At 43.6% G+C, this 26,437-nt stretch overlaps 1 protein-coding gene across 3 annotated transcripts in view; it reads left to right on the forward strand.

Moving 5' to 3' along the window:
* The window catches only part of TGM2 (transglutaminase 2), a 150,379-nt gene that overhangs the window by 85,689 nt on the left and 38,253 nt on the right, over positions 1 to 26,437 (forward strand). For all 3 annotated transcript variants that reach the window (XM_068263902.1, XM_068263904.1, XM_068263903.1), the window contains 5 exons: positions 3,609 to 3,737; positions 8,194 to 8,374; positions 12,041 to 12,176; positions 12,593 to 12,696; positions 16,173 to 16,412. In XM_068263902.1, the coding sequence (XP_068120003.1) occupies positions 3,609 to 3,737; positions 8,194 to 8,374; positions 12,041 to 12,176; positions 12,593 to 12,696; positions 16,173 to 16,412 (790 nt within the window). The remainder of the gene's footprint in view (positions 1 to 3,608; positions 3,738 to 8,193; positions 8,375 to 12,040; positions 12,177 to 12,592; positions 12,697 to 16,172; positions 16,413 to 26,437) is intronic.

Consider the following 26,437-nt stretch of genomic DNA (forward strand, 5'->3'; position numbering starts at 1 on the left):
GTACCCTTAATGGTGGTGGTGAAATCGTGCCTTGGTGCTGATTTGCCCACAATCGTTGTCTGGTGGGACCATTTTTCTTACTATGGTCGAGCTCGCAGCTGTCCCTGTGCTGGTTTCCAGGGGCAGGTGGCCTGTTTACAAGGCTGTGTAGCAGTGTCATTTGCACTTTCTCCTTTATACTGTATACATTGTACATCCCCCCAAACTTGCCCTTTCTGTTATGTTAATATTATTATTATATTATTTGTAATTTATTTTGATAATAAATGTGTTACTTTGGCCTTTTAAATCCAAATTGAGCAGGCCGTGTATTTGTTCACCTGGTTCTTGGGGGGTGTAATGGTTAACAGGGGTATTGCCTCCCCTCGGGGCGGTCAGCAATACCCACATCAGGCTATAGTACTGCCATATAAGCCAACGCAGCTCTGGCCCTCAGATGTAGACACTCTATGTATGCCACCTACCTCTACCCTATGGATATGAATTTACACTGAGACAAAGTCAGAGGGTGGAGAAACACAAGAAAGTTAATGGTGAATACATTAAAGGGAACCTAAACTCAAAACAAAAAATGAGTTTCACTTAGGCTGCAGGGGGCTGGTAGAAGCCCCAGGTAAGTGAAACTCTTTTTTTTAGTTTAGGTTCCCTTTAAGTACTTACTGGGCCCCCTATGCTACAGGGCCCCATAGCAGCTGCTATGGCTATTGCTACGCCCTTGCTCTGTGCTGGAAGTCCTGCCATGTGCAGAGAGTGCAGCATCGTTAATGTACAGGGTGAAGGTGGACAGGTGATAATAGCTATAATAGGAAATTGGGCTGTCACCTGCCCAGCTATGAAGTGCAGAAGGACTGTGTGAATCACGGCAGTGGATGACGACAAATGCAAATATTTGGCAGTTAGCAGTTCACATACTGTATATGTATTGGCTGGTATTACGCTGTTACGGTAATGCAGTGCCTTCTAAGAATTTCATTACTTATTACAAGCTGTGTAAGCAAGGATATTGTTCATGTTACAGATTGTATTTGTACTTTCTTGTGTACATAATTACACGATTACTTTGTTCCCCCATTAAAAGAAATATAAAGTGATAAGTATTTGTAGTCAGTGTTGGATTAAAAAAAAAAGGGTACTTGGCAGTCTTGCTGTGCTAGCGAGCGAATGCAGAACATGGTGAAATGTATTCATCTGATTAAGAACTCAGTGCCCTAGTTCTCGCATCATTTTATTTTTCTGAATATGATCAGAAATCTCTGCTCACATTCCTGTTAGCAGAAATAAAACTGGTAATAGCAGTCGTGTAAGGCCTCATAGATAGGCAGCGTAGGCACTGGCCATTACACGGGGAAAGAAATGGATGGAGCAAGTGGTGTGGGGCTGAGCCTTAGGAATAGTAATGGAATGTCACCTGCCATTTAAAAGTGAACCAGAGACGAAGCACCCTCATGTATTTTACCATATATCAGTGGGAACATTAGAGAAAACACCTACCCTGCTTTCTGTTTCATTCTTCACTGCTCAGCCTGCTTCTAATCAGCCCTGATAAAATCCCTGACTGAGCATTCCGTCTGGCTTTGCTCAGGAATCATTATAGCTGAGTCATTATAGCAGAGCCAGAAGGGGCAGGCTTGGGCTTCAAAAGACATCAGAGAAGACAGACTCAGCTATAATGATTCCTGAGCAAAGACCGACTGAATGTTCCCACGGATATATATATATATATATATATATATATATATATATATATATATATATATATATATATATATATATATATATATATGGTAAAATACATGAAGGTGCCTCGTCTCTGGTTCACTTGCTCAGAGGTACTTTCTCCAAGATACCAGGGATGCGGGAACTAAGATGATAGCTAGATCACTAACGGCAAGCCTTGAAAACGTGCAATCATTTAGCCCATTTCTCAATTTGCAGCCTCCTCTTCCATATACAGCAACCCTTTTTCAATGTCCAGTTCCCCTGGCTTGGCCTTTGTGGCCTTTCCAGAAATCCAGCCCTGTGCCAGCCTAGACTGCGTTGCTGTCTGCAGCCCACTTGAGGGTCCTAGCAGTTTAAGTCATGGTGCCTCCTATAGGCAGGGAGGTCTTGATTATTTGAGAGTGGACTCTTTGCCAGTGAAGAGGAGAGCAGCAGTCATGTGATTATAAGTGTATGTATATGCATGTTTATGGAAAGGAGGGGGGCTTCCATTAAAGGCGGGGGGGGGGGGGGGGTGTGTGCTTGAACTCTTGCACTGAACAGAAGGAAAACATAGAGAAATGTACACTGTAATTATTTAGAAAGTTTAGCCTCTCTAATCCCCCTCATCTGTGACTAACCACAAGTTGTAATTTGATCTCGGCTGAGTCAGCTTGCTACCTTGGCAGAGCAGCTAATTGGTAAACACAGGATGATCAAAATATGTCTGCTTCCATGAAAGCGGGAAATAGACACACTGCAGATTTATTGCAGGATTTGTATCAGCTGTAACAAAGAAATGTTTTTCTTTAAAGGTTAGTATGTTGTTGCTTATCTTTTAGAGTAGAGAGGAAGTTCTGAGTTCAGGTCTGCTTTAAAGGTACCCACACACACATCGATTTTCTTATTTGATTCCCTGCAGATTTGATCACTCTGATCCAATCAAATGGAAATGGATTCCTTTACATGTTCGGCACATTTTAATTTGATTGATTGTGACATTACACATACATTGATCAAACAGGATGGAAAACCTAGGTGGATCGGGGGAAGGGCAGGAGCAGTGGTAGATTGTTGGTCCATAGCGTAGCGCTGCATCAAACAGCACACTTCTCCCTCCGATTTGCTATGGCTCGGAGTAGGAATTGTATTTAATGCCGCCTGATATGTCAGCGACTAGACAGCAGGGTGAGTTGTCATTCGTCTGACCCTGCACCCATCTAACACGTACGCAAAATGAATGATATTCGCCATGTAATTTGTTCCTGTTGTTTAGTCCACAATAATTCTGCTAGTCATCATCTTTACTACTGGCGCACAAGTAAAAAAACTCGACAGCACCCCCTGCCATAATCTATAACCACACCCACTAACAATGTGATAGGCCCAAAGGTTATTTTTATATGTACGGTAGCTGGCAGTTGGAAACAGCCTCTATTTCCCACACTGCAACAAGGTTCACAGTAAGGAAGCTGTCATGACCATCGCCATGATGTCACACTGTGGGAGGGGTTTCACCACAATATCAGCCGCATAGACCCTCGTGATGATCTACTTGAGAAAAGGTAAAGATTTCTCATGGGAAAAAGGGGTATCGGCTATGGATTTTGATGAAGTTCAATCCTGGGTTAAAGCTCCTCTTTAGACTATGGTAGGAACAATGGACTATGACTAAGGTAGGGACAATACTGGAAGCAGCACTGAGGAACGGTGGACACTACGGGATGGGTCAGCATGATATAAATACACTATATATAATGCAGCCAGCTAAAAATGTGCAAACTGACAATAAACTCTGACAACAATTTACATTTGTGTAGGGGGACCTGGTAGTTTCTTTATATGCTTTCTTGTCTCTTCTCAACTTAATAAATGAATGGTTGGACTTGCTTCTCTTTTCTTCTTGTCAGTTTGAAGAAGGCATTCCGGAGATTTGCATCTTACTGTTAGACTCCAACCCCAAGCATCGGAAAGACTCCAACAGGGACTGCTCCCGGCGCAATGACCCCGTGTACATTAGCCGCGTGATCAGTGCAATGGTGAGTATGCAAGCTTTTCTCTTATAAGTCTGTAAGTGCACATTATTAGCTTTTATATAGTGTTTACCTGATCTCTTACACCTGCAACAGGTGAGCTGCTGAGACAGAACAGCTGATTGGCATACTGAGCCAGTTATTCAAAATATAAGGGACAGAGGATCAGCAGGACAGCCAGGCAAGAAAACCTCAGACAAATCAGTAATGGATTGTAACTGCTGTGATCAGTATGAAATCCAGATTTTCTCTTTATCTTTTGAAAAGTTAGAAAAATCCCTTTGGAAGTCCTTCCTAAATACAACCTGTACTTAAAAATAAGTCCTCTGGTGGATACTTACCTCGGGAGGGGGAAGCCTCAGGGTCCCATTGAGGCTTCCCCATCCCCTGTAGCTTCGGGGGAATCCTGCGCTGGCTCCCCCGAAACCTCCCCCGACAAGCGATGATTTATTTACCTCTCCACGATCCTGCGCAGGTGCACTAGCAGCTCTTCGCTCTGGGTAAGGCGGAAATAGCCGAACCCGATCGTATCCGATCGGGTTTGGCTATTTTTGCCTTAACCCGGAATGGAGAGCTGCTAGTGCACCTGCGCAGGATCGCGGTAGGTAATTATTTACCTCGCCGAAGTTTGGGGGGTCTGCAGCGCTGGATTGCCGGGACACTGGAGGATGGGGGAAGCCTTGTTAGGATCCAGAGGCTTCCCCTCCCGAGGTAAGGATCCCCCAGAGGTTTTTTTTTATTACAGATTCTCTTTAAGCTACTGGACATGGCGGCCTCCATTTTTATTGCCTTTTAAAAATGCCTGTCGGTCTGTGGGCTTCAGTAGTTTCTAAAACCTGGTACACATATTTAATCTTGATTAGCCAATTTTGACACTTCTATGTAAGCAAACACAGAACATTTATATTGGGCTTTTCTCCTGGAGGACTCAAAGCGCCAGAGCTGCAGCCACTAGGACGCGCTCTATAGGCAGTAGCAGTGTTAGGGAGTCTTGCCCAAGGTCTTACTGAACAGGCAGAGCTGAGATTTGAACCCAGGTCTCCTGTGTCAGAGGCAGAGCCCTTAACCATTACACTATCCAGCCATCACACACTATCCAGCCACCAGTATGTAGCAGGGGTGTAGCAATAGCTATAGCAGCTGTAGCAACTGCTATGGGGCCCTGGAGCATAGGGGACACAAGTAGTAATTGATGTATTAACCATTAATTTCCCTGTATTTCTCCACCCTCTGACTTTTTCTCAGTACCCAGAGGCTGTTTGCAGTGTACATTGCATAGGATAGCACACTGCCTAGTCAGCTCATATCCCATGTGGTAGGAGCAAGTGGCATTGCTCAAAACTACCTAGGTCTGATGACTCCATCTAAATTCTGTTATGGGACCCCATAAGCTCTAACTATGCCACTGGTATGTGGGCCAACAGATTTTGAATATTTTAAACAGAAGTAGGTTATCTCTCATAGTACATTGAAGTGGCTATTCAAGATTGTTTTGTGTAAGCACCTTAGTCACATACCAGGAACAGTCTGACTTGATTCAGTGCTTGTTCTGAATCAGGGACTCCTAAGAAGCACATTATCAATAGGACAGGCAGTCGCATGTTTTTAAAATCCAGATCAACATCTGCACCTTCCATATTCAACTCAGTTAATGTAACGATCGGTGTAACACAGAGAGGGTCTGATTACCGGTGATCTGCAGTATCACCGAGAATGCAGATATATACCCGATTATTGATGATCTGCAGTATCACCGATAATCAGATATATCTCTAACCTCTGGACACCTGAGACAAGAGAGTGTAAGGAACGACAGTAATACTTTGAGGACTGCACCTCAGAAGTAGGTACAGAAGCTGTAAGGAATACTGCACAGAAGTATGTTCCTTCCGTTAGCCTAGACTCTCCCGGGGGAGGAGCTAGGCTGAGAGTAGGAAGGACAGAGAGTGAGTGACACCAGTGAGGGTGTCACTAACAGGTCTGGGAACTGCCTCTAACAGTAAGGTCAGTTCTCGAGGTCGGGCAAGCCAGGTCGTTAACACACAGACAGATAAGGTACAGATTCAGGAGACAGATACGGAATCCAATGGACAGGCAGAGTTTGGCAACGGAGTATCAGAATAGCAAGGTACAGAATCAGGAGGCAGATACAGAGTCTAGGAACGAGCAGAGTTTGGCAACAGGATATCTGAATAGCAAGATACAGAATCAGAGATCAGAGGAATGGTCAGGCAGGTAGAAGGTCATAACAAATAATACAATTCAATATTCCTAAGCTAAGGTGTGAGCCCTTTGATCATCAACACCTTTGGAAACTGATCTAGAACACAGATACTGACAAGGTCTGAGTGCTACCACGTAGTGATCGCAACGCCAGACAACAGAGAAATGACCAGCACCCAGTATATATACTATAGCGCTCTCCAGCGCCACCCCTAAGTGCTGGACCAATGAAAACTGGTGAAAATGTCAGCTGACCAGCTCGGTCAGCTGACTCTCCTCTGGCTGTCATATAAGCTCTGCCTCTCAGCGCGCGCGCGCGTCCTTCTGAACCTGTGTGGACTATCAGTCCCAGCCACACCAGACATGTTTTGCAATGTATCCGCTGACTCGGGCACGGGACCCGCCGTGCTGCTCTCCAAGCAAGCGGTGGCCTCCCCGCGTCCAACCACACTGTCATTAACATTGTCATGCGCGCAATCTGCCGCATCCAACGCGGACTCCACCGCTCTGCCCATGCGGCACGCGGCGGTTTCTCCGCGTTGTGCCGCCATGTTGGACGCGGAAACAGCCGCCTCACTCTGAGTACTTGCGGCGGCTTTTCCGCGTTTCCTCACAGTTAAATGTTAAAGGTTCCTTTCAAATTAAAATCATTGGCTCCTGAGATTGGCTTTACCATTGTTACGCAGACGACAAACAAATGTATCTGTGCTTCAAGCCCACCACACAAGATCCATCAGCATCCATCAATGCCTGTCTGGTGGAATTACAAAACTGGATGAATACCAGCTGGCTGAGGCTGAACTCTGACACAACAGAGGTGTTGGGGGTAGGCGGCCCACACATGATGGATAAAGTACAAAACTCTCCCCACTTCAAACTAGCAATTGGGAGAGATGCAGTATAAAACTATGTGTGAAACCTGGGGGTGATCCTGGATGGAAAGCTAACACTCAGCAGGTATCAGCTGTTGTCAAATCCTCATTCTTCATCAGAGAAATATAGCGAGAATTAAACACCTTATCCCAGCTGAATCCCTACCTACTCTAGTTCATGCATTTGTATCCTCCTGCCTGGACTACTGCAATGCCATGTTCATCGGATCCCCAGATAAAGTTCTGCACCCCCTACAACTAGTACAGAATGCAGCAGCCAGACTCCTAGCCAATGCCCCCCACGACTGACACATCTCCCCTGTACTGCATACTCTTCACTGGTTGCCAGCAGAATGGAGAATCCATTTTAAGATCTGCCTGCTGACATTCAAGGCCCTAAAACAAATGGGATCCAAGTACATAGCGGATCTATTGGAACTATATGCCCTTCCATGCACCCTCCACTCTGCCAGTAAGATGAATTTGGTGGCTCCCAGGATCCACTTAAAAACATTTGGTGCTTGGGCCTTTCCTATGCAGCCCCTACTCTATGGAACTCACTTCCACAATCAGTGCGACAGGCTCTTTCTTTGGACAGCTTTAAGAAAAGGCTAAAAACCCACAACTTTTCTGGAGCCTAAAGGTGGCCACACACCATACAATTTTTTAAATATCTGTTCAATTTAAGAATTGCAATCAATTTTTCTGACTGATTGCAACATTTCAAAAATATGACCAATGTACCACACACCTATGTTCAATTTTTCCCCCAATTATCATAAAAATGATTGGAAACTCTGAAAAAATTGCTAGGGTGTGTATATTAATAAATTGACAATCCAACACACACCATACAATCTTTAGAAAGATTGAAGAAAAATATCTGGAAGTCCGGATCGATTAAAATCGAAGAAAACGGGAAATCCGATCGGATTTTTCAGTCGAATGGAAAAAAAGCTTTCGATTTTTTCGGGAGATCCGATCGTTTTTATCGAATTACCGTAAAATCGGATCATTTTATTGTATCGTGTGTGGCCACCTTAAGGCCTGGTACACACCATGCAATTTCCCATCAGATAGATGGGTTGATAAATAATTTTCTGATCGATTTTCTGATCACTTCTTTGCAAATCGATCGGAAATCAAATCTGACCTGTCCGAAATACCGGTAAATATATATACTATACATATAGTATTTTGGGATCGGCTGAGCCATTTTACTTAGTGAACCACAACTCACTTCTTTCATTCCTTTCTGGTAGGTAAAACAATTACAAAAATGTGGGAGGATTCTACCCAGAAGGCTTGGGGTCCATGAGCCTTGGTATGTAGAGTATATATTCACATATCCACTATGTTCCCCCTAGGTGAACTGTAATGATGAGGATGGTGGCATCCTGTATGGCCGCTGGGACAACAATTATGGCGATGGGGTAAATCCAAACACCTGGATGGGCAGTGTGGACGTCCTACGACGCTGGAGGAAATACGGATGCCAGCCGGTGCGATACGGGCAGTGCTGGGTCTTCGCGGCAGTGGCTTGTTCAGGTAAGCTGAGCGACAAGAGAGAAGTCACAGAATATCATAGTTAAACTGTGCACTTACCATTTACCCCAAAATGTATAGTCTAGTGCAGGCATGGGCAAACTTGGCCCTCCAGCTGTTGAGGAACTACAAGTCCCACAATGCATTGCAGGAGTCTGACAGCCACAGTCATGACTCATAAAGGCAAATGCATTGTGGGATTTGTAGTCCCTTAACAGCCGAAGGGCCAAGTTTCACCATGCCTGGTCTAGTGCCACAATCTTATGTTTCAGAGCAAAGGTCAATCAGTGTTTAAGTATTGAGGGGAAAGGAGGGCTTTAGTTAAACTGACAAGAGTGGTTTTAGTAACAATGGCGCCCCCAGGAAAAATTTACCTGGGGGCCCCTGACAGACCCCCCCTACCCAGACCAAAAAGTGGCATTAGGGGCCTTTTGTTGCAGCAAAATTTCAACCCAAGGCCTTTGAGCCAGCTGCTGATCCTCTCTCCCAATCACCTCTCAACTTCACTTTGCTCCCTGGGGCCCCTGCAATGTCTTTGGCAGTGTAGCATCTCACCTGTCCCGGTGAAGGGTGCACTGCTGTCAGTTCTTTGGCTCCATTTCAGGATCCCAGGGGAGCACTGTTAAGTGTGGGGAGACACCTTGGGGGCCCCTACAGGCTCTTGAACCTTGGGGCAATTGCCCCTGCTGCCTCTATGGAAGCGCTGGCCCTGCAAACTGATGTTATATGTTAGAGATCCAATGTGAAATACACATTTGTAATGATGTAGTTGCCTGTCTGAAACTGATCCAACACTTAAATGCTTGATGCAGCTCTATTTTTCAATGCAAAAATAAGATGAGGGAAAGGGGGCAGGGAGAATTGGGTCAAGGTAGGAAAAAGGTGCAATGGCCCGAATGCGTCGTGCAAAAAATTTTATTTGATGCAATTGTTACATAAATGTTAATATATGACAAGAGGCTTTATAAAAACTTTGACAGATCTGTCAAAATTCCATAAATACAATGGCAACATCACCCCGGGGGGACAGCAAGGTGTAACACATTGGGTACAGCAGCCCAAGTTCCTTTGGGCAGCAGCCGTCTTTTTCCATGTCTTTCTTCCTATTTGTAGCCTCCTCTTCCATGTGCAACAAGCCCCTCTGCCGTGTCCAAGCACTCCTTCATTGGGCATCAGCCACATTGGGCCACAGCCTATTTGGCCTTTACAGGAATCTGGGCATAGATCGACACTAGCTGACATGTCCCTGGAGCCCCAGATATGATAGCTGTTGCTATAGCTGCCTGTGGTTCCTACACCACTGCCTGTAAGACCCCCACCACTGTTATTATTATGAATTATTATTTAGTATTTATTTAGCGCCGAAATTTTCCATAGCACTGTACAGAGTATATTGTCTTGTCACTTAACTGTCCCTCAGAGGAGCTCACAATCTAATTCCTACCATAGTCACGTCTATGTATGTAATTTGTAGTGTATGTATCATAGTGTGCGGCCAATTTAGGAGAAAGACAATTAACTTCTATGTTTTTGGGACATGAGAGGAAACCGAAGTGCTCAGAGGAAACCCATGCAGACGCAGGAAGAACATACATAATCTGTGCAGATAGTGCTATGGCTGGGATTCATACCGGGGTACCCAGTACTGCAATGCAAGAGTGCTAACCCCTACGCCTCGGTGCTGCCCCCATATATAAACTATTTTATAATGACTGCAACAAGTGCGGTAAGATGATCTACTAAAGCATACCTGAGACAATTTAATCTAAAGGGGTTATTCATACCTGGGCCTTCCTTCAGCCCCCTTTGGTCTGTGTGCCCCCTCGGTGTCTGTCTAGTCCCGTCTGTTCCTCTGCTGCCAACCCAGTAAAGACCCTGTCCAAGCTAGTTGGGGTCTACTGTGCATGAGCAACCCTAGCCTTAAAGGGGCACTATGGCCAAAAAGTGTAAAATTTTAAATATGTGCAAACATATACAAATAAGAAATACTTTTGTTTTTTGCAGAGTAAAATGAGCCATAAATTAATTTTCTCCTATGTTGCTGTCACTTACAGTAAGTAGTAGAAATCCGACAGAAGCGACAGGTTTATTTGGACTAGTTCATCTCTTCATAGGGGATTCTCAGGGATTTATTTATTTTCAAAAGCACTTAGTGAATGGTAGTTGCTCTGTTCAACTGCCAAAAAACTGTGTAAAGAGCAGGAAAGCTGGCCAGCATCATTGTTTAAATCCTTTTTTAGGGTATATCTTATAAAGAATAAAAGCCTTGCTGAGAATACCCTATGCAGAGATGGAGTAGTCCAAAACCTGTCGGTAATGTCAGATTTCTACTACCTACTGTAAGTGACAGCAACATACGGTAGGAGAAAAGTAATTTATGGCTCATTGTACTCTGGAAAAAACGTACTTCTTATTTGTCTGTTTGCACATATTTAAAATTTAATTTTTTTTGCCAGAGTGCCCCTTTAACTAACTGCCCAGGTGCAGAACTGTCCCGTGCCTTGGGCCACCAAGGAGGCACATGGCTAGGACTGCGCATATGCAGTAGTCCCTGATTACCGAGAATGACAGCGAAAGAACAGAGTGGCCGGAGAGGATGGTAATCGAGCCCACTACAGGGGGCTGGAGGAAGCTTCAGGAAACTAAAAATCCTTTATGTTGAATGGTCCCAGGTTTCCTATAAAGGATAACTATCACAAAACTTTTTGTAAAATGTAAAATAAGCGTGTATATGTTGAACATTTGTGCAAGAGTAAAATTCACTATAAATTTGGAGTCGGCCACTGTCATCCAGGAAGTGCTTTTAAAAATAATGGAACTCATTAAAATCTCTGTGAGGAGATGGATTAGTCTAAAATCTGTCAGATCTGTCAAATTCTGCTGCCTACTGTAAAGGCTCTTACCCACTACGTGATTTTTCCAACGATTAGCAATTCTTTGAACGACGAGCAAGCGTTTCCCCAAGCGTTTCCTATGTGGGTACCGGAGCACGATCATGTGAACGATGTTTAGCGACGCTCAGCGATATCAACTGTCACGGCCTGATCGGATCTTTAAGTTCCCTGACATCTCCGCACAAAGTACCAGGATCGCTTGACTACCCTTTCGTGCTTCTCGTGTACCGTCGTGTGACGTTTCATGTAGCTGCCGGCCGGAAGATGGATTGTGGAACCCTCGCTGTCAGGGGGATATTGCTGGATCCATCTTCCTCCATCTGGTGCTGAGTATTAAGCTTAAAGGGAAGGTTCGAGCAGCTTAAAAAAGTAATTTACTTACCTGGGGTTTCCTCCAGCCCCTAGCAGCTGCTATGTTCCTGGCCGCAGCTCCGCACTCAGCCGCTGGCTCCTGCCCGGTCCCCTCTGCTGCAGAGGATGACCTGCTCAAGCACCACTGTCAAACACTCGCACGGGGTGTGGAGCTTACTGCGCAGGCATAGAAAAAAGTAATTTATGGTGCATTTTCCTCTAGGTTAAAGTAATACTCATGTATTTTTAATTTTTCTAATTTTTATGATAGTGGTCCTTTAACTCAGGTTTGGAGATTTCCCTACAAGAGTTTCCAGGAAGTAAAGAAACTGATTACATATTCAACTGAGTGAAGACCTCTACTTAGAAGTGAAAGCTCAGCTTTGAGTCTTGATGATAATTCATACTGCTTCTCTTGTTTCAGTCCTAAGATGCCTGGGCATTCCAGCCAGAGTTATTACCAATTATTACTCTGCCCATGATACCAACAGCAACCTGGTGGTTGAACAGTACCTGGATTCCGATGGGAATAAGATGAGCAACCAGAAAGACATGATCTGGTAAGCGTTACATTAATTTAAAAAAGAAAACTCTGCTCTGCTTGTGTAATTAAAAAGATAACATTTCCAAAACACCAAATTGGCTTTTTGGTGTGAAAATGATTTAACTCAAAGCAGTGTGTCTTCCTGAGTTGCTGATGTAACGACCTCCTCATTGTTCAATCACATCCTTATGCTATCAAGGCATTTTGTATTGACCTGAGGAAGCGGGACATGACTCGTGAAACGCGTTGCCAGATTGATGTTTGTATAAAAACATTTTTCCAGTTGAACTGGTGTCTATATCTTCTGGAGAGGTGAGCAATTACCTCTCTTTTTTATTGTATTTATATTTTAAAACACTAAAATAGAACACACATTGGGCGCCTCCAACCTACCCATTATGCATTTTACAATCTTCATTACTCGTTTTACAGGAACTACCATTGCTGGGTTGAAGCCTGGATGACTCGTCCCGACCTTGATGAAGCTTACAATGGATGGCAGGTAGTAGATCCAACACCACAAGAAAAGAGTGAAGGTGAGCATGTTGTTTTATGGATCTATCCGGTTTTAATCACAGTGATTTTGCCACGATTTTTAGCTGACAGATCCTAGTGAGGGTTGTTAGGGTGGCCAGCTCAGTAGATGAACCCAAAGCAAAGTTTACCTGGTCATTAAATCCAGCCTTTTCTGCAGTATACCATAATATATTCACCAGAGAGAAATGGTCCCTCCTAGAATAAACTAATTAACTAAGGTTGACGTGCTTATAATAGCTTTAGGGGTTCCTTCTTCACTGCAAAGATTACTGCATAGCATCACTAAGGCCTTTTAAAGACCAGCAATAGGGTGGTGGACATGGTTAATGCTTCTGGTCAGGTGTTTAGGCATGCTAATTGCAGAAAAATCCAGATTGTGGTCAGAGAGAGACAGGAGTCCATGGTCAAAAGCCAGAGAGAATGTCTACTGATACCGAGATAAACACAGAGCACACAATCCAAGATAACATAGAAAGGAACACAGGATTGGAATTTGCAGTGGCATGTTTCATGATACAAGGTTCTCCAGAGATGCAGAGTCTGAGTCCTGCCTAGTTTTATCTTGGCTGAGGTGGCCTTTGATGGGTCCTCAACTGTGTTCCAAGTTAAACCAGACACAACAAACAAGCAGAGTTTAACCACTTCAGCCTACAGCTTTGAAAATCTTATGCATCCGAGCAATGTTCACCTCCAATTAATTCGCTAATAACTTTATCGCTACTTATCAAAATTAATTGATCTATATCTCGTTTTTTCCGCCACTAATTAGGCTTTCTTTGGGTAGTACATTTTGGTAAGAATTTTTTTTTTTAAATCCATCTTAACAGGAAAATAAAGATAGAAATGGAAAAAATTCATTATTTCTCAGTTTTTGGCCATTATAGTTTAAAATTAATACATGCTACAGTAATTAAAACCCATGTATTTTATGTGCCCATTTGTCCCGCTTATTACACCGTTTAAATTACGTCCCTATCACAATTTATGGCACCGATATTATATTTAGAAATAAAGGTGCATTTTTTCAATTTGCGTCCATCACTATTTACAAGCTTATAATTTTAAAAAATTTAATAAGATACTCTCTTGACATGTATGTTTAAAAAGTTCAGACCCTTAGGTAACTATTTATGTAGTTTTTTTTTTTTAATTGTAAATTTTTTTATTTTTTTTTTTAGTACAAAAATGTATTTGGGTAATTTTAGTTTGTGAGGTAAATAGCTAATTTTAGATGTAATATAATGTATTTTTTTATTTAATAAAGGTATGTGGGTGCAGTTTACTATTTGGCCACAAGATGGCCACATTCAAAAAATTCCTGGATGCGAGCGATCTCGCATCCAGGAACTAAAAGAAGAAGGTGATGTTTCCTGGGGGCAGAAATACTGCGCTCTCTGATGAGAAAGCGTCGGTATTTCTGCCGGGGACTTAGATTGGTGAATGGGAATTATATTTCCATTCACTGATCGGGGGGGCAGCGGGAGCGCACGCGGGCGCGCGCCCGATCGCGCGCACCACACGGCTGCGGCAGCAGTGCCTATCTGGTCGGATATTTTCGTCCAGATATGGCGAAGTGGTTAAAGACGTACAAATAACAAGGAAAACAGTGGATTAACTCTGGATAGACATACTAGGCTAACACAGGTTGATGGGGAATTAGCACAGTGATGCAAAGTGCACAGGATAAAATCCTTTAGAGCAGGGGCGTTTCTAGCCTTTTTGTCACTTCAGGCAAGAAGTCCTGTATCACCCCCCAACCCGAAAGGAACCCACCACACACTAGAGAATATAAACCATGTGCCGTACAGTGTGTATGCATAATACTGAGATATAAACAACCTGTTGATCCTGTCACATTTTGTTGCACACCCCCCTTCTGCATTACCCCAGCTTAGTGTGTAAATTCAGAGTATAGCGCACCAGAAGCCGTGCTCTCACCTCTCCGCTGGAGTCCAGTGCTGTGCTTCCACCCATCCACTCACCACTCGCCCTAGTGCCCAGCATCTCCTCCTGCATGTAGCGTGATTACTTGCTACATGAGGAGATCCAGCACAAGAGGGAGCAGCAAACAGTCAGAACGCACAGGCACAGCACTGGATTCCAGAGGGGAGGTAAGAGCACAGCTTCTGCTGTGCTTTACACATTGGACTGGAGGGAGTGCAGAAGAGGGACAGGAACAGATAGTGGGACAAGGGGACAGAAGAAGGCACAAAGGAGGACAGAAGGGGGCAAAGTTGGATACAGGGAGGCACAGAGGGATGCATACAGAGCTGCATCATCCACAAGGCATTTTGGCAGGTGCCTAGGACCTAGAGAGTGTCTAGGGTCCCGGTTTATGCTAACCCACAACAAATCTTAAAAAACAGCTAGGTGGCCATCAAGTGTAGATCCAAAGCTGTTGTTTGCCTAGGGCACCATTTCACTTCAATCCATCTATGGATGCACAGGGGGCAGAGGTGGCACAAGGAGACAGATGGAGGCACAAGGGGGCAGAAGGAGCTACGAACACCGGTGGGGGTGTGGCTTCATTCGGGAGGCATAGCTTAGTTCAGGGGTGGGGCTAAAGTCCGAGGGTGGGGATTAATCAGGGGCATGACCCTCCCCCCTCTCCAGGATCAATGGCACTCCAGGCAGTGGCCTGTAATGCCTATGCCTAAAAACGCCTCTGCTTAAAGAGACACTGAAGCGAAAAAAAATATATGATATAGTGAATTGGTTGTGTAATATGAATAATTACTAGAAGATTAGCAGCAAAGAAAATATTCTCATACTTTTATTTTCAGGTATATAGTGTTTTTTCTAACATTGCATCATTCTATAATATGTGCAGATTACACAACACTCAGCATTCAAAATGAGTCTTTCAGAGCAGTCTGTGAAGTAATGACCTCTCCTCTAGCAGAGGAAAAGTAAATAGTCCAGGAACAGTTGAGATAATAAAAGTCAGATAACAGCCCTCTCCACGACTAACTTAGTCGGAGAGCTTAATGGCTTGTTTGCATAGAGATAACAACTGGAGTTTCTCAACTCTTCCTGTACTGGAAACAATTAGACTGATGTATCTGATCTTAATGTTTTATTTCTTAGCTGTGCTACACATACAAATCATAATATCATCATTTTTTTTAGCTTCAGTGTCTCTTTAAGAGTAATTTTTAATTCGATAAAATTACTGCAGTAATAACATTTGCCCGTTGGACCTTGAAAACATCTTTAACCCATTGCCATTAAGTTCTAAATACCAACAGAGGCCCTCAGTGGTCTACCTAAACTTAGCAATTACAAAAAAAAGTTTGTACACATCTGTCGCCATGTTCTGCCTTGTTTTTAGATATTCAGTGGTCCAAATCATGCATCTTACATTTCTTGGATAGAAGAACCCATTTTACTCCAGGAAATTCTAGGTTCTTATGGTTATTGTAGCTTTGCTATACATATTTGGTCCTCACAGATGTGATATTGTGATTTCTCATAGGCATTTACTGTTGCGGTCCTGCTCCTGTCATTGCTGTCAAAGAAGGGGAACTTGGGCTGAAGTATGATGTCCCTTTTGTGTTCGCTGAAGTGAATGCAGATACAATTTATTATATACAGCAAAAGGATGGCTCTGTCAGACAAACACGGCATATATCACAAGTGGGACAGAATATCAGCACCAAGGCAGTGGGCAAAGATACCCGAGAGGATATCACACACAACTACAAGTACCCCGAGGGTAAGTGCCTGGAGGACTTAAAGCAAGATTGTCAGCTATAAAATCAAATTCCAATTACCCACTGCTCTGTGTTTATTTTGTAGTCTAAATCCTGACCTTGCACTGCAAGCATTCCAATATAATCATAAATGTTTCTGCTGTAAGGAATCTTATCTCAGTCAGCCTGGCTCCTTTCTGGTACATTGCCAAAGAGAGGGAAGCTTGTTATCTCCCATCCCACATGCCTCCTCCTCACTGAGGGCAGTTCAGTGTGACAGGAGGTTGAGAAGGGAAATACATGTCACCCCTCTGCAGAAGTTGCTGAAATATGATCTATGCTGTGCTCATATGTGTTTACAAAGCAAGCTAGATATGTCAGTGCAGTCTTTACAGAGCTTAGTAGGGAAGGGGGAGAGCAATGCATATATTATTTCAGGCAGAGGGAAAAAAAGAGTAAAGCAGGAAATGACATAAAGATTGGCTTCAGTCAGAGGCAGTAAAGATGGAAAATGCCTGGAACAATTTTCTCTTTATCTACTATATAAAATTCATAAAACCAAAATGTGGACAGTACGCCACATATGGTGGGAGAGGAGAAATGGCAGGAAGACTCCTCACCAGGACTGCAGACATCACTAGTGCTGTTTGGCAGGGACATGATGTTAAAAAACCCCCACTAAAATCTGAAAAGAGGAAATGGTCATGAGGAAGATCACAGTGTGGGAGGGGGAGCTGGGTAAAGAGATAAGATTACCTGTAATCAGGCAATCTAAATTGCCTGGAGCTTGCTTCTCTGCTCACTACAGAAGTCGTCTGTCAGCACCTGTATCACTGGCTTCTGCAACAGCAGACTGACCTGCATTATTGATTAATTATGCTGATGAGGATAAATAATCAATAGTCTACTGGTCTAGTGCACTCTGGTATTACAGCAGCCAGTGCACATTGCTGCTAATGACAAGCAACTTCTGAAGCACTAAACACCTCCTGCCACCTCTCCCTGCTAATGTCCCAGCTGCAGCACAGCAATCATTCTCTCCACTCACCCTGCTGCTCTGCACTTTCACTCACTGCAGGCTGTGTGCAGAGAGCGAGGAGACACATTGCCCACGGGACGGGAAGGGTGCTACATCTAGTGCAGGAAGTAGGACAGTCCCTGGCACTGCCTGCTGCTATTTTCCCTATTACTACCCCTAGCCATGGCTACACTCGGTGCTGTGAGCCCCTGCAGCCTTATGGTAGGTATGCCACTGACGTCACGGTAAGTTAACATGTTACTCCCTCCCCCCAAGAATTGTCCCTAGACCCCAAGAGGGACATTACTCTACCAGTATGACTTGGGGATGTGCAAGAAGAACCCAGGAAAATATTTGAAGAGCATGTAAACACCATGCAGATTGTATCCTGGTTGTGGACTACCCACACAGTAGGTTATGACACATCAGGGTTGCCATATAATTTTCTCAACTCTTATCAAACAAGGACTCCAAATTGCTGGACACACCAACTTTTTTAAAGAGCAACTCGAGCTCTCCATATTTCATGTCCCCTATTATAGTGCCTGCAGTTATGTCTTGTATTTTTCTTAGTGTTCTTGATGTTTAGTGTCCTTTTGTTATACAGTTTTGCCCCTACTAATAGCGTCTTTGATAAAACTGTCCCTTATTATTTTCCTTTTACCAACCCCTACCCCCTATTATTGTGTCCCCCATTAAGTGGTTTCCTTTGTAATATAATTAGAAACCCCTGCCCTGTCCTTCCTCTTTCCCTTAAAGGGATCCCAGCAGCTTTTTTCCCTGCAGTTTGTCTTGGTTTCTAATAGCTGTAGGAGCTGCCACCCCCACCCCTCCTTCCATCTGCCCTTATTTATCCAGGGGAAGGTGGGAAGGTGTGAATGTAATCAACTGTGACTTCTCTAAACTGTTTGAAGTACAGTTTTCTATCTCCCCACCCCCTTCCAACGATGAAAGCTTTTGTTTGCTCATTGCTACTGCTAATTACAGCAGTCCTTATGTGCCTGCTCTTTCTGTGGACAGTACACCATGGAAGTAGGGATATAAAAGCCTCTAACAAACATTTCAATGTAAAAAGTAGAGGTAGTATGGATTTTTTTTTGCCGCATTGTTAGCATGTATTTTTAATGTGCTATTGTGATGCCCTGGGGGCTAAAAATGCTGCTTGGTTCTCTTTAATGCAAGGTATAGCATTTGGAGTGTGCTGAAGCCTGAAGATATCTAACCTGTCTTTAAAGGAGTTATCAGGCTTTTCAGCCCCCCCTCCCCCCAGATCTACTTACCCGTGGCTTCCACCAGCTCGTTGCCGGCAACATGTCCTACGACACAGCTCCACTCGCAGCCCACGGCCCGGAATCCCCTGCCGGTACTGAGGCCTTGTACTGCGCCTGTGCGAGCGGCACTGTCAATCACCGCCACATTGTCCGCACTGTACTGCTGGGCCCGAAAAGCCTGATAACTCCTTTAAGTGCTGCTGCTGCTTTCCTGTTCCAACCATGTTCTAGCACTTGATCCAAACAGGAGTGAAGCAGCAGCATTTCTGTACAGGTGAGATGTCTCCACACTCCAGCATGCTCCATATGCAATACTCTGCACTGATGGACAGAACAACAGGGTACGTTTCCAGACAGCTAATGTTTCTAAACATGGGCTACAAAGGGCCCATTTTCACAGCCTGCCCTGGGAAATAACACATGGTTCAAAACTACTGCATGGAGTGGGATGTATATCTCCAGGGAGGCGGTGCTGGCAAGTAAGTGGGAGATGTGTGCGGAGTATAGTTACCTCAGATCCTGAAGGTGGAACTGGTAGTGAAGAGCAGGATTTGTAGCCTGAGAGCAGTGGGCGGGGCTGTACGGTAGTTACAGAGGAGGCGGGGCTGGTCATGCTGAGGGGAAGAGGCAGAGCTTGCCTAGATCAGGGGGAGGAGTCAGGGCCAGAAGCCACAAGTATAAGCATCTAAGTGATACTAAGTGAAGAGCCATTCGGGAGCTGTAAGAGCCAGCTCTTTAACAGGAGCCGATCCAAAAAAGTTAAAGTTTTGAAAAGAGACTGAGTTCCCATCACTACTGCTATGTGCCTTACCTGATCACATGATATATACTAATGCAGGAGGAGGGGCCAGGCTGGTTGCAGTAAGTTGTCATGAAAATTAAGAGTTAAAATAGCGCCAGAGAGCTTTTTTTTGGCCATAAAGTATAAAATTCAGCCATTGGCCTCAATTCACTAAGCTTTATAGAACACTTTATCGAACGTTTGATAATTTACCTCATGAGTAAAATCTAATTTTTAATTCACTAAGGTGTTGTAGATTTATCAAATGTTTTATAGAGAAAACATTAAATAAATCTATAACACCTTAGTGAATTCAAACTTAGCTTTTACTCATGAGGTAAATTATCAAACGTTCGATAAAGTGTTCGGTAAAGCTTAGTGAATTGAGGCCATTTTGTGTCACTGTTTCAGCTTATGTTATGTATTGTAAAGTAGCAGATTTACATTATTTATACCACAATTACAGGTGGGAATGTGACACATGTCACCGGGTGACTTTAGATCAGTCAGTGGGAAGCAGAGCTGGTGCCCCAGTGGTGACTTCCGCTTTAAGCAATCATCGGAGCGTTTTAATGAAATGGTGAGGGAACCGGTTCCTTGCATGGATCTGTTCGCCTCCTGCTGATTATCTGTCACTGTTTACAGAGGCTGTTAGATCTTCTGAAAGACAGTCTTCCTAGTATACCTATTTCATTTGGCCCTGGCAGTGTGCTGTGTTCACTGATTAATCCTTCCTCATGGCCGGGGATTTTGTTACGTTCTCCAATGTCTTTGCACTGAAGTGCCAGCTGCTGTAAAAGCCATATTTTTATTGCTGCTGTCATTCCAGCCTTTACGACAGAGGCCTCTGTTGCTTCGCTCGGGTTTTTAATATCCTGCACTGAGCTTTTTGGAGTGATGGGAGAAACGGTTTAGGCATCTTTTAATAGCTTTAATATAGGTTTGTAAAAAAACAATATTTGCGTTTTACAGAGGATATGAAACACCTTTTAGAAGCCTTCTCAAGCAATCATCAAGCACTTTAGCATGGTTTAGCATAAAGGCGGCCATAAACCTATAGTTGGAATCCAGATTCGACCATCAGATCAGATAGATCCGTCAGATAAAATCTGATGTGTGCCACACACTAGGAACATATTTTTACTTGAGTTCAGTGTGAAATTTATTAAGAAATCTATCGAACTGTAGCGTTGCACTGCACAATCCAGTGCAATGCTATGAGCCATCGATCTGCCATTGCTCTCAACCCGCCTCGTATCGCAAGGCAGGGCTTGTGGTGATATATTGGGGTGCTGATGATGTTAAGGATAATACAGGAACATATTCTTTCATTTTTCTGTCTATGTCATGTGTCTGTCTGGTCGAAGCCAGCTGGTTTCAGGGTAATTGGTCACCTGGCCAGAGGAAACTGAATGCTAATGTGATGGTCTTTATGACAATAGGAAGTACTTTTGAGTTTCTGTATGCAGTTCCCCTGAGAGTGGGTCACTACTAATTGGATTGTCTGCATAGCTTTTGAACTCTGTGACATGTAGACACCTAATTGTCCCAAAAGACAATCGGAGTAATTGAGTCTGCCAACTTCATAGGCTATCAGGAAACTCTGGAAGTTACATATGACAGCCTGATGGAATGATGAAAAGCCTCACTTCACAATCTTTTGATGTATGGACTAGACTATAGTTTTACCTGTGGAAATTGGGGTTATGGAAGTGTTCTGAAATCTCTGAAAAGATCAAACACTAACACAGGAACGCTTTGAAGTTGCACGCGTTAAACGGGAAATTGGATTATTCCTGGACCTGGGACATTGGGGTTGCCCTGGAGTACACATTTTGCTATAAAAACCAGACTGGGACAGTCACAGATCATCTTTTCCCGAGAGTAGCTCATCGCTAGAGATGATCCAGAGGAAATCGGAAAATTCGTGTCTCTCTACGGTTGGACATTTGCGCTGGTAAAAGTTCAATTAACGTTTATCCCATTTTATTTTTATGCAAGCTTGTCTTGCTGTGTATCCTTGTAAACTTTTATTTTGTAACTTTTTACTTTGTTTTTGTAAATATTTTGTATATATTATTTTCTGCATTGTTCCACTTTTTTCCTGGAATATTAAATCGTTATTTAATAAGTTTGACTTCTGCTGTACTAAACTAACACTCATAGCCTAGTAGAGGAGACTGAAGTGTAACGGTGTATAAGTCCATGCCTGATTGTATGATTGAGCAACACTACCGTATAAGATTGTAATTGCATTGTGTGTATGGGGCACTTCCGCATTTGACAGCAGAGTGGGAAGTCTCAGAGTGGCTAACAGTATCGTGCGGAACGACTGTTAGTGGTTTTGCTTCACTACAGTGTAAGATTGCAACTGTGTGTATGTGTGCGTGGCATTCCCGTATTCGGCCTAAAGCGCAAAGCTGACCCGAATACGAAAACGCGGATTGCGTGCTGAGCACTCGACAGCAGAGTGGACGTGTCTAGCAACAGCTAGTGGTGGCAGTGAGAAGTGTTTGAGGGGTCACAGCCTTGTGGTAGCTCGACTAAGGCTGCTTCCCTTCTCGATCTGGTCAAACCCGCAGTCGGGAACCGTATACGCAGGTGTGCCGCGGGCCGGTTCCTGACAGGGCTTCTTGGTGCAAGGTGCAGGCCACGTAGCGTGTGAATTGGGCACCACTATAGCCACAATGGTATAGACCGCGACCAAATTACTTTTCCCCCATGACCAGTGCCGGTTCTAGACAAACATGTGAGGATATGCCCCTCCCCCCCCCTCGATTTGGAATGATCGTACAGCACCCGACAATTTCCTTTGCTTCATTTAATGTTCTCACATGACATGCTGTAGCTCAACACAATAGCATGCTGGCTGGCTGTTAGTCTGTTACAAACCCTCAGCCACTCCATTCCTCCTCAGTCAGGACAGCAGTGCCACCAACTCCTTTCTGCTGTGCAAGTCAAATGAAACACTGTTGCTCCTTCTGGCTCCCCCCTCCCCAGATACTGTCAGACTCCTTACACAGCACAATAAGCTGCTTTTCCCCTCACCATGATGATGACCACTTCACCAAGATTTTCTCTTGCTTCTCCTCCTACTCTAACTGCATTCTGTAAGTGTAAACAAACAGTACAAACATGCTGCCCCTGCAATCTCTGCGCCTGATGCAAATGTTTCACCTTGCTTCATGAGAGAACCGGCCCTGCCCACGAATTGCTACGACTTCAGAGTTGTGAGATTTAAACACATAACACTAATATATAGAAAGAGGGACAAATGAGGAGGAAGAGGGAGAGAGGGACAGGGCTCCCAAAGAGGCACTGTCCCTCTGAAAAAGGGACAGTTGGGAACTATGCTTAGATTGAGCAGCCTAGCACACATTGAAATCAAGTAGCAATTCCTCTGCACTTAACCTGTAAGGTTTCTGTGACGTTAAGTAGGTTCTGTGAAGTAGCCTAATGGACATTTCTATTAGTGTAGTCTGCATTCTTCTTTTAGACTTTTAGTGCATGTGTGCCATTTCTCAAGTGGTTGGCAAACGTTTAGGTTCCTTGCTCAAGATTTCATACACGGCTCTTGATCTTCTTGATTAGGACGTTGATTTAACAATAAATAAAGCTAAGAAAATATTTTTGGGTACTTATGTATTATACCTTCTGAAGAGTTTGGCAGTTCCTTGTTTAAGTTTTGTTTGCTCCACTACCAAGATTTAACCCTTTTTGAAAAGCTGAAAGTCCTGGTTTTCTATTACACCAGGTCAGGGGACACCCCTCCTTCAAAACCCTTTAACTTGGCAACAGAACATTACACTGACACAGGACCTGGTGTAATGGAAAGCCAGGACTTTCAGCTTTTCAAAAAGGGTTAAATCTTGGTAGTGGAGCAAACAGAACTTAAACAAGGAACTGCCAAACTCTTCAGACGGTATAATACGTAAGTACCAAAATATATTTTCTTAGCTCTATTTATTGTTAAATCAACTTCCTAATCAAGAAGATCAAGAGCCCTTGTATGAAATCTTGAGCAAGGAACCTAAACGTTTGCCAACCACTTGAGAAATGGCACACATGCAATAAAAGTCTAAGAGAAGTATGCAGACTACTCCAATAGAAATGTCCATTAGGCTACTTCATAGAACCTACTTAACGTCACAGAAACCTTACAGGTTGGGCACAAAACAACTCCCCCTTTATTTCAATGCGTGCCAGGCTGCTGAATCTATGTTACGTATATTAGTGTTATGCCTTTAAATCTCAAAACTCTGAAGTTGTAGCATCTCGTGGGGGAAAAGTAAATTGGTTGTGCACTATACCATTGTGGCTATAGCGGCACCGAAATTCAGGCGTTACGTAGCGTGCGCCTTGCGCCAAGAAGCCCTGCCTTGCGATACGAGGTGGGTTGAGAGCAATGGCAAATCGACGGCCCATAGCATTGCACTGGATTGTACAGTCAGGGGACACCCCTCCTTCAAAACCCTTTAACTTGGCAACGGAGCATTACACTGACACAGGACCTGGTGTAATGGAAAGCCAGGACTTTCAGCTTTTCAAAAAGAGTTAAATCTTGGTATTGGAGCAAACAAAACTTAAACAAGGAACTGCCAAACTCTTCAGATGGTATAATACATAAGTACCTATTTTTTTTTCTAAAGGGATCACTTAAAGAGGAACTATTGCAAAAATCTTAAAATTTAAAACACATACAAATAAGAAGTACATTTCTTCCTAAGTAAAATGAGCCATAAATTACTTCTTTCCTATGTTGCTGGCATTTATAGTAAGTAGTAGAAATCTGACATTACCGACAGGTTTTGTGCTAGTCCATCTCCCATACGGAATGTATGACCTTTATCCTTTATAAAGACACTCCCTGAAAAAGATTTATACAAAGATGGTGACCAGCCTCCCTGCTCACCATACACTTTTTTGGCAGTTGGACGGAACAACTGCCATTCACTAAGTGCATTTTGAAAATAAAGAAATCCCTGTGAACTGTGAGATGGGCTAGTCCAAAACTTGTCGGTTCTGTCAGACTTCTACTACCTACTGTAAGTGACAGCAACATAGGAGAAAAGTAATTTATGGCTCGTTTTACCCTGGGAGAAACATACTTCTTAATTGTATATGTTTACATATATTTTACATTTTATGATTTTCATGACAGAGGTCATTTAAGCATATTTTTTTCAGATTTAGTTACATGTGAGTCAGGCTGGAATGTGATGTTGAGATTGATAATTGGGATTGGCAGGGTCCTAGCGATAGTACATTACTTTAGTTTAGCCAGTAGGATCATTTCAATTGCATTTACTGTATTTTTCTGGCCAAAGAGAATATTAGATAGTTCCATAGAGAGATGTAGTGGCACAATATAGTTAATAGTGGTTTATAATTCCATTTGTATACTGAGGCAATGTGGTTGCATAATTTCATGACTTAATGCTGATGCAATAATCTCTGTGTTGGAGTCTGAATGTTTTTGAGATATTTTTGGTGGTTGTCTCACAGTAATTACAGGAGAGGGTTTCCTGACTAATCTAAATTGAGCTGTAGGCCAGAGAATCCTCCCAACCCATCAGGGGAAAGTCAGTCAATTCCGTAATGAAGCCATGGAGGTTAGTCAATGTGTGTAGTAGGACATCAGTAAAAGGCTTATATTCAGTTTGATGGATTCTGTAGCCCCTAATGTCAGAATGTAAGAGGATGAATGCTGCCAGCGGCTCTATCACAGTTGCAAATAAGGCTGGTGAGAATGGGCATCCTTGGCTTCAGGACTGGTGATGACAAAGGGCATCCTTGGCTTCAGGGCCGGTGGTGACAGCCTTGGCTTCAGGACTGATGGTGACAAGGGGTATCCTTGGTTTCAGGAACTGTGGTGACAAGGGACATCCCTAGCGTCAGGACCAGTGGTGAAAAGGGGCATCCTTGGCTTCAGGACCGGTGGTGACAAGGGGCATCCTTGGCTTCAGGACTGTTGGTAACAAGGGGCATCCTTGGCTTCAGGACTGTTGGTGGCAAGGGGCATCCTTGGCTTCAGGCCGATGGTGACAATGGGAATCCTTGGCTTCAGGACCGGTGGTGACAAGGGGCATCCTTGGCTTCAGGACTGTTGGTGGCAAGGGGCATCCTTGGCTTCAGGCCGGTGGTGACAAGGGGAACCCTTGGCTTCAGGACTGTTGGTGACAAGGGGCATCCTTGGCCTCAGGACTAGTGGTGACAAGGGGCATCCTTGGCTTCAGGGCCGGTGCTACCATAGAGTCAAGCTGGGCAATGTAACTTGTAGAGGTCACACGTAGTAAAGTATGAAAATGTAAGTGGTCCCGCATTCATTTTTTTTCCTAGGGCCTCGTTTTCCCCAAAACCTTCCTCACTTGTTAATTTAAACCTAGTTTAAATTTCAAATGGGAACAGTTTAAAACCCAACACTTTCTGGGTGTAGAACAGAGTTGATGAAGTAGCACTATGTAGGGGCCTTGAATCAAGTCAGGTAAATTAGGTGCTCACTGCATTCATGGCTCTCACGAGAAAAAATGTGCAATTCCAAATTACATAGGGAATTTGAAAAATTAGGTAATCAGAAGGGGAATAGTTTAAAAAACATTCCCTGTGCCGTTTTTCCCTGTATGTGTCATGAACACCTATATAAGAGAGGGAACTGAGAACATGTATTGCCAGGATAGTCTATTGAAAGCATTTTTTATGCCAAGGGCAAGTAGCATCTGCAGCTTTTCAATTGTGCTGACATTTCGGTTTGTATTTAATTTCTTTTGAACACTATCAGATGTTTCTAAGTAAGGAACACAACTTGGTCATTATTGATTAGTAATAGTCTACTCAGCCTCTATACCATTTTGGCCGTGAGAATGTTATCATCTAAGTTAAGAAGAGAGAAAGGTGTGCAATGTTTTCTTTGACTGGTTTAGGAATTAGAGAAATCTGTGCTTCAATTAACTTTTTGAGAGTTTGGCCTTTGTCAGATAT

Source organism: Hyperolius riggenbachi, chromosome 12, assembly GCF_040937935.1.
Source record: "Hyperolius riggenbachi isolate aHypRig1 chromosome 12, aHypRig1.pri, whole genome shotgun sequence".
NCBI classification, from domain to species: Eukaryota; Metazoa; Chordata; class Amphibia; order Anura; family Hyperoliidae; genus Hyperolius; species Hyperolius riggenbachi.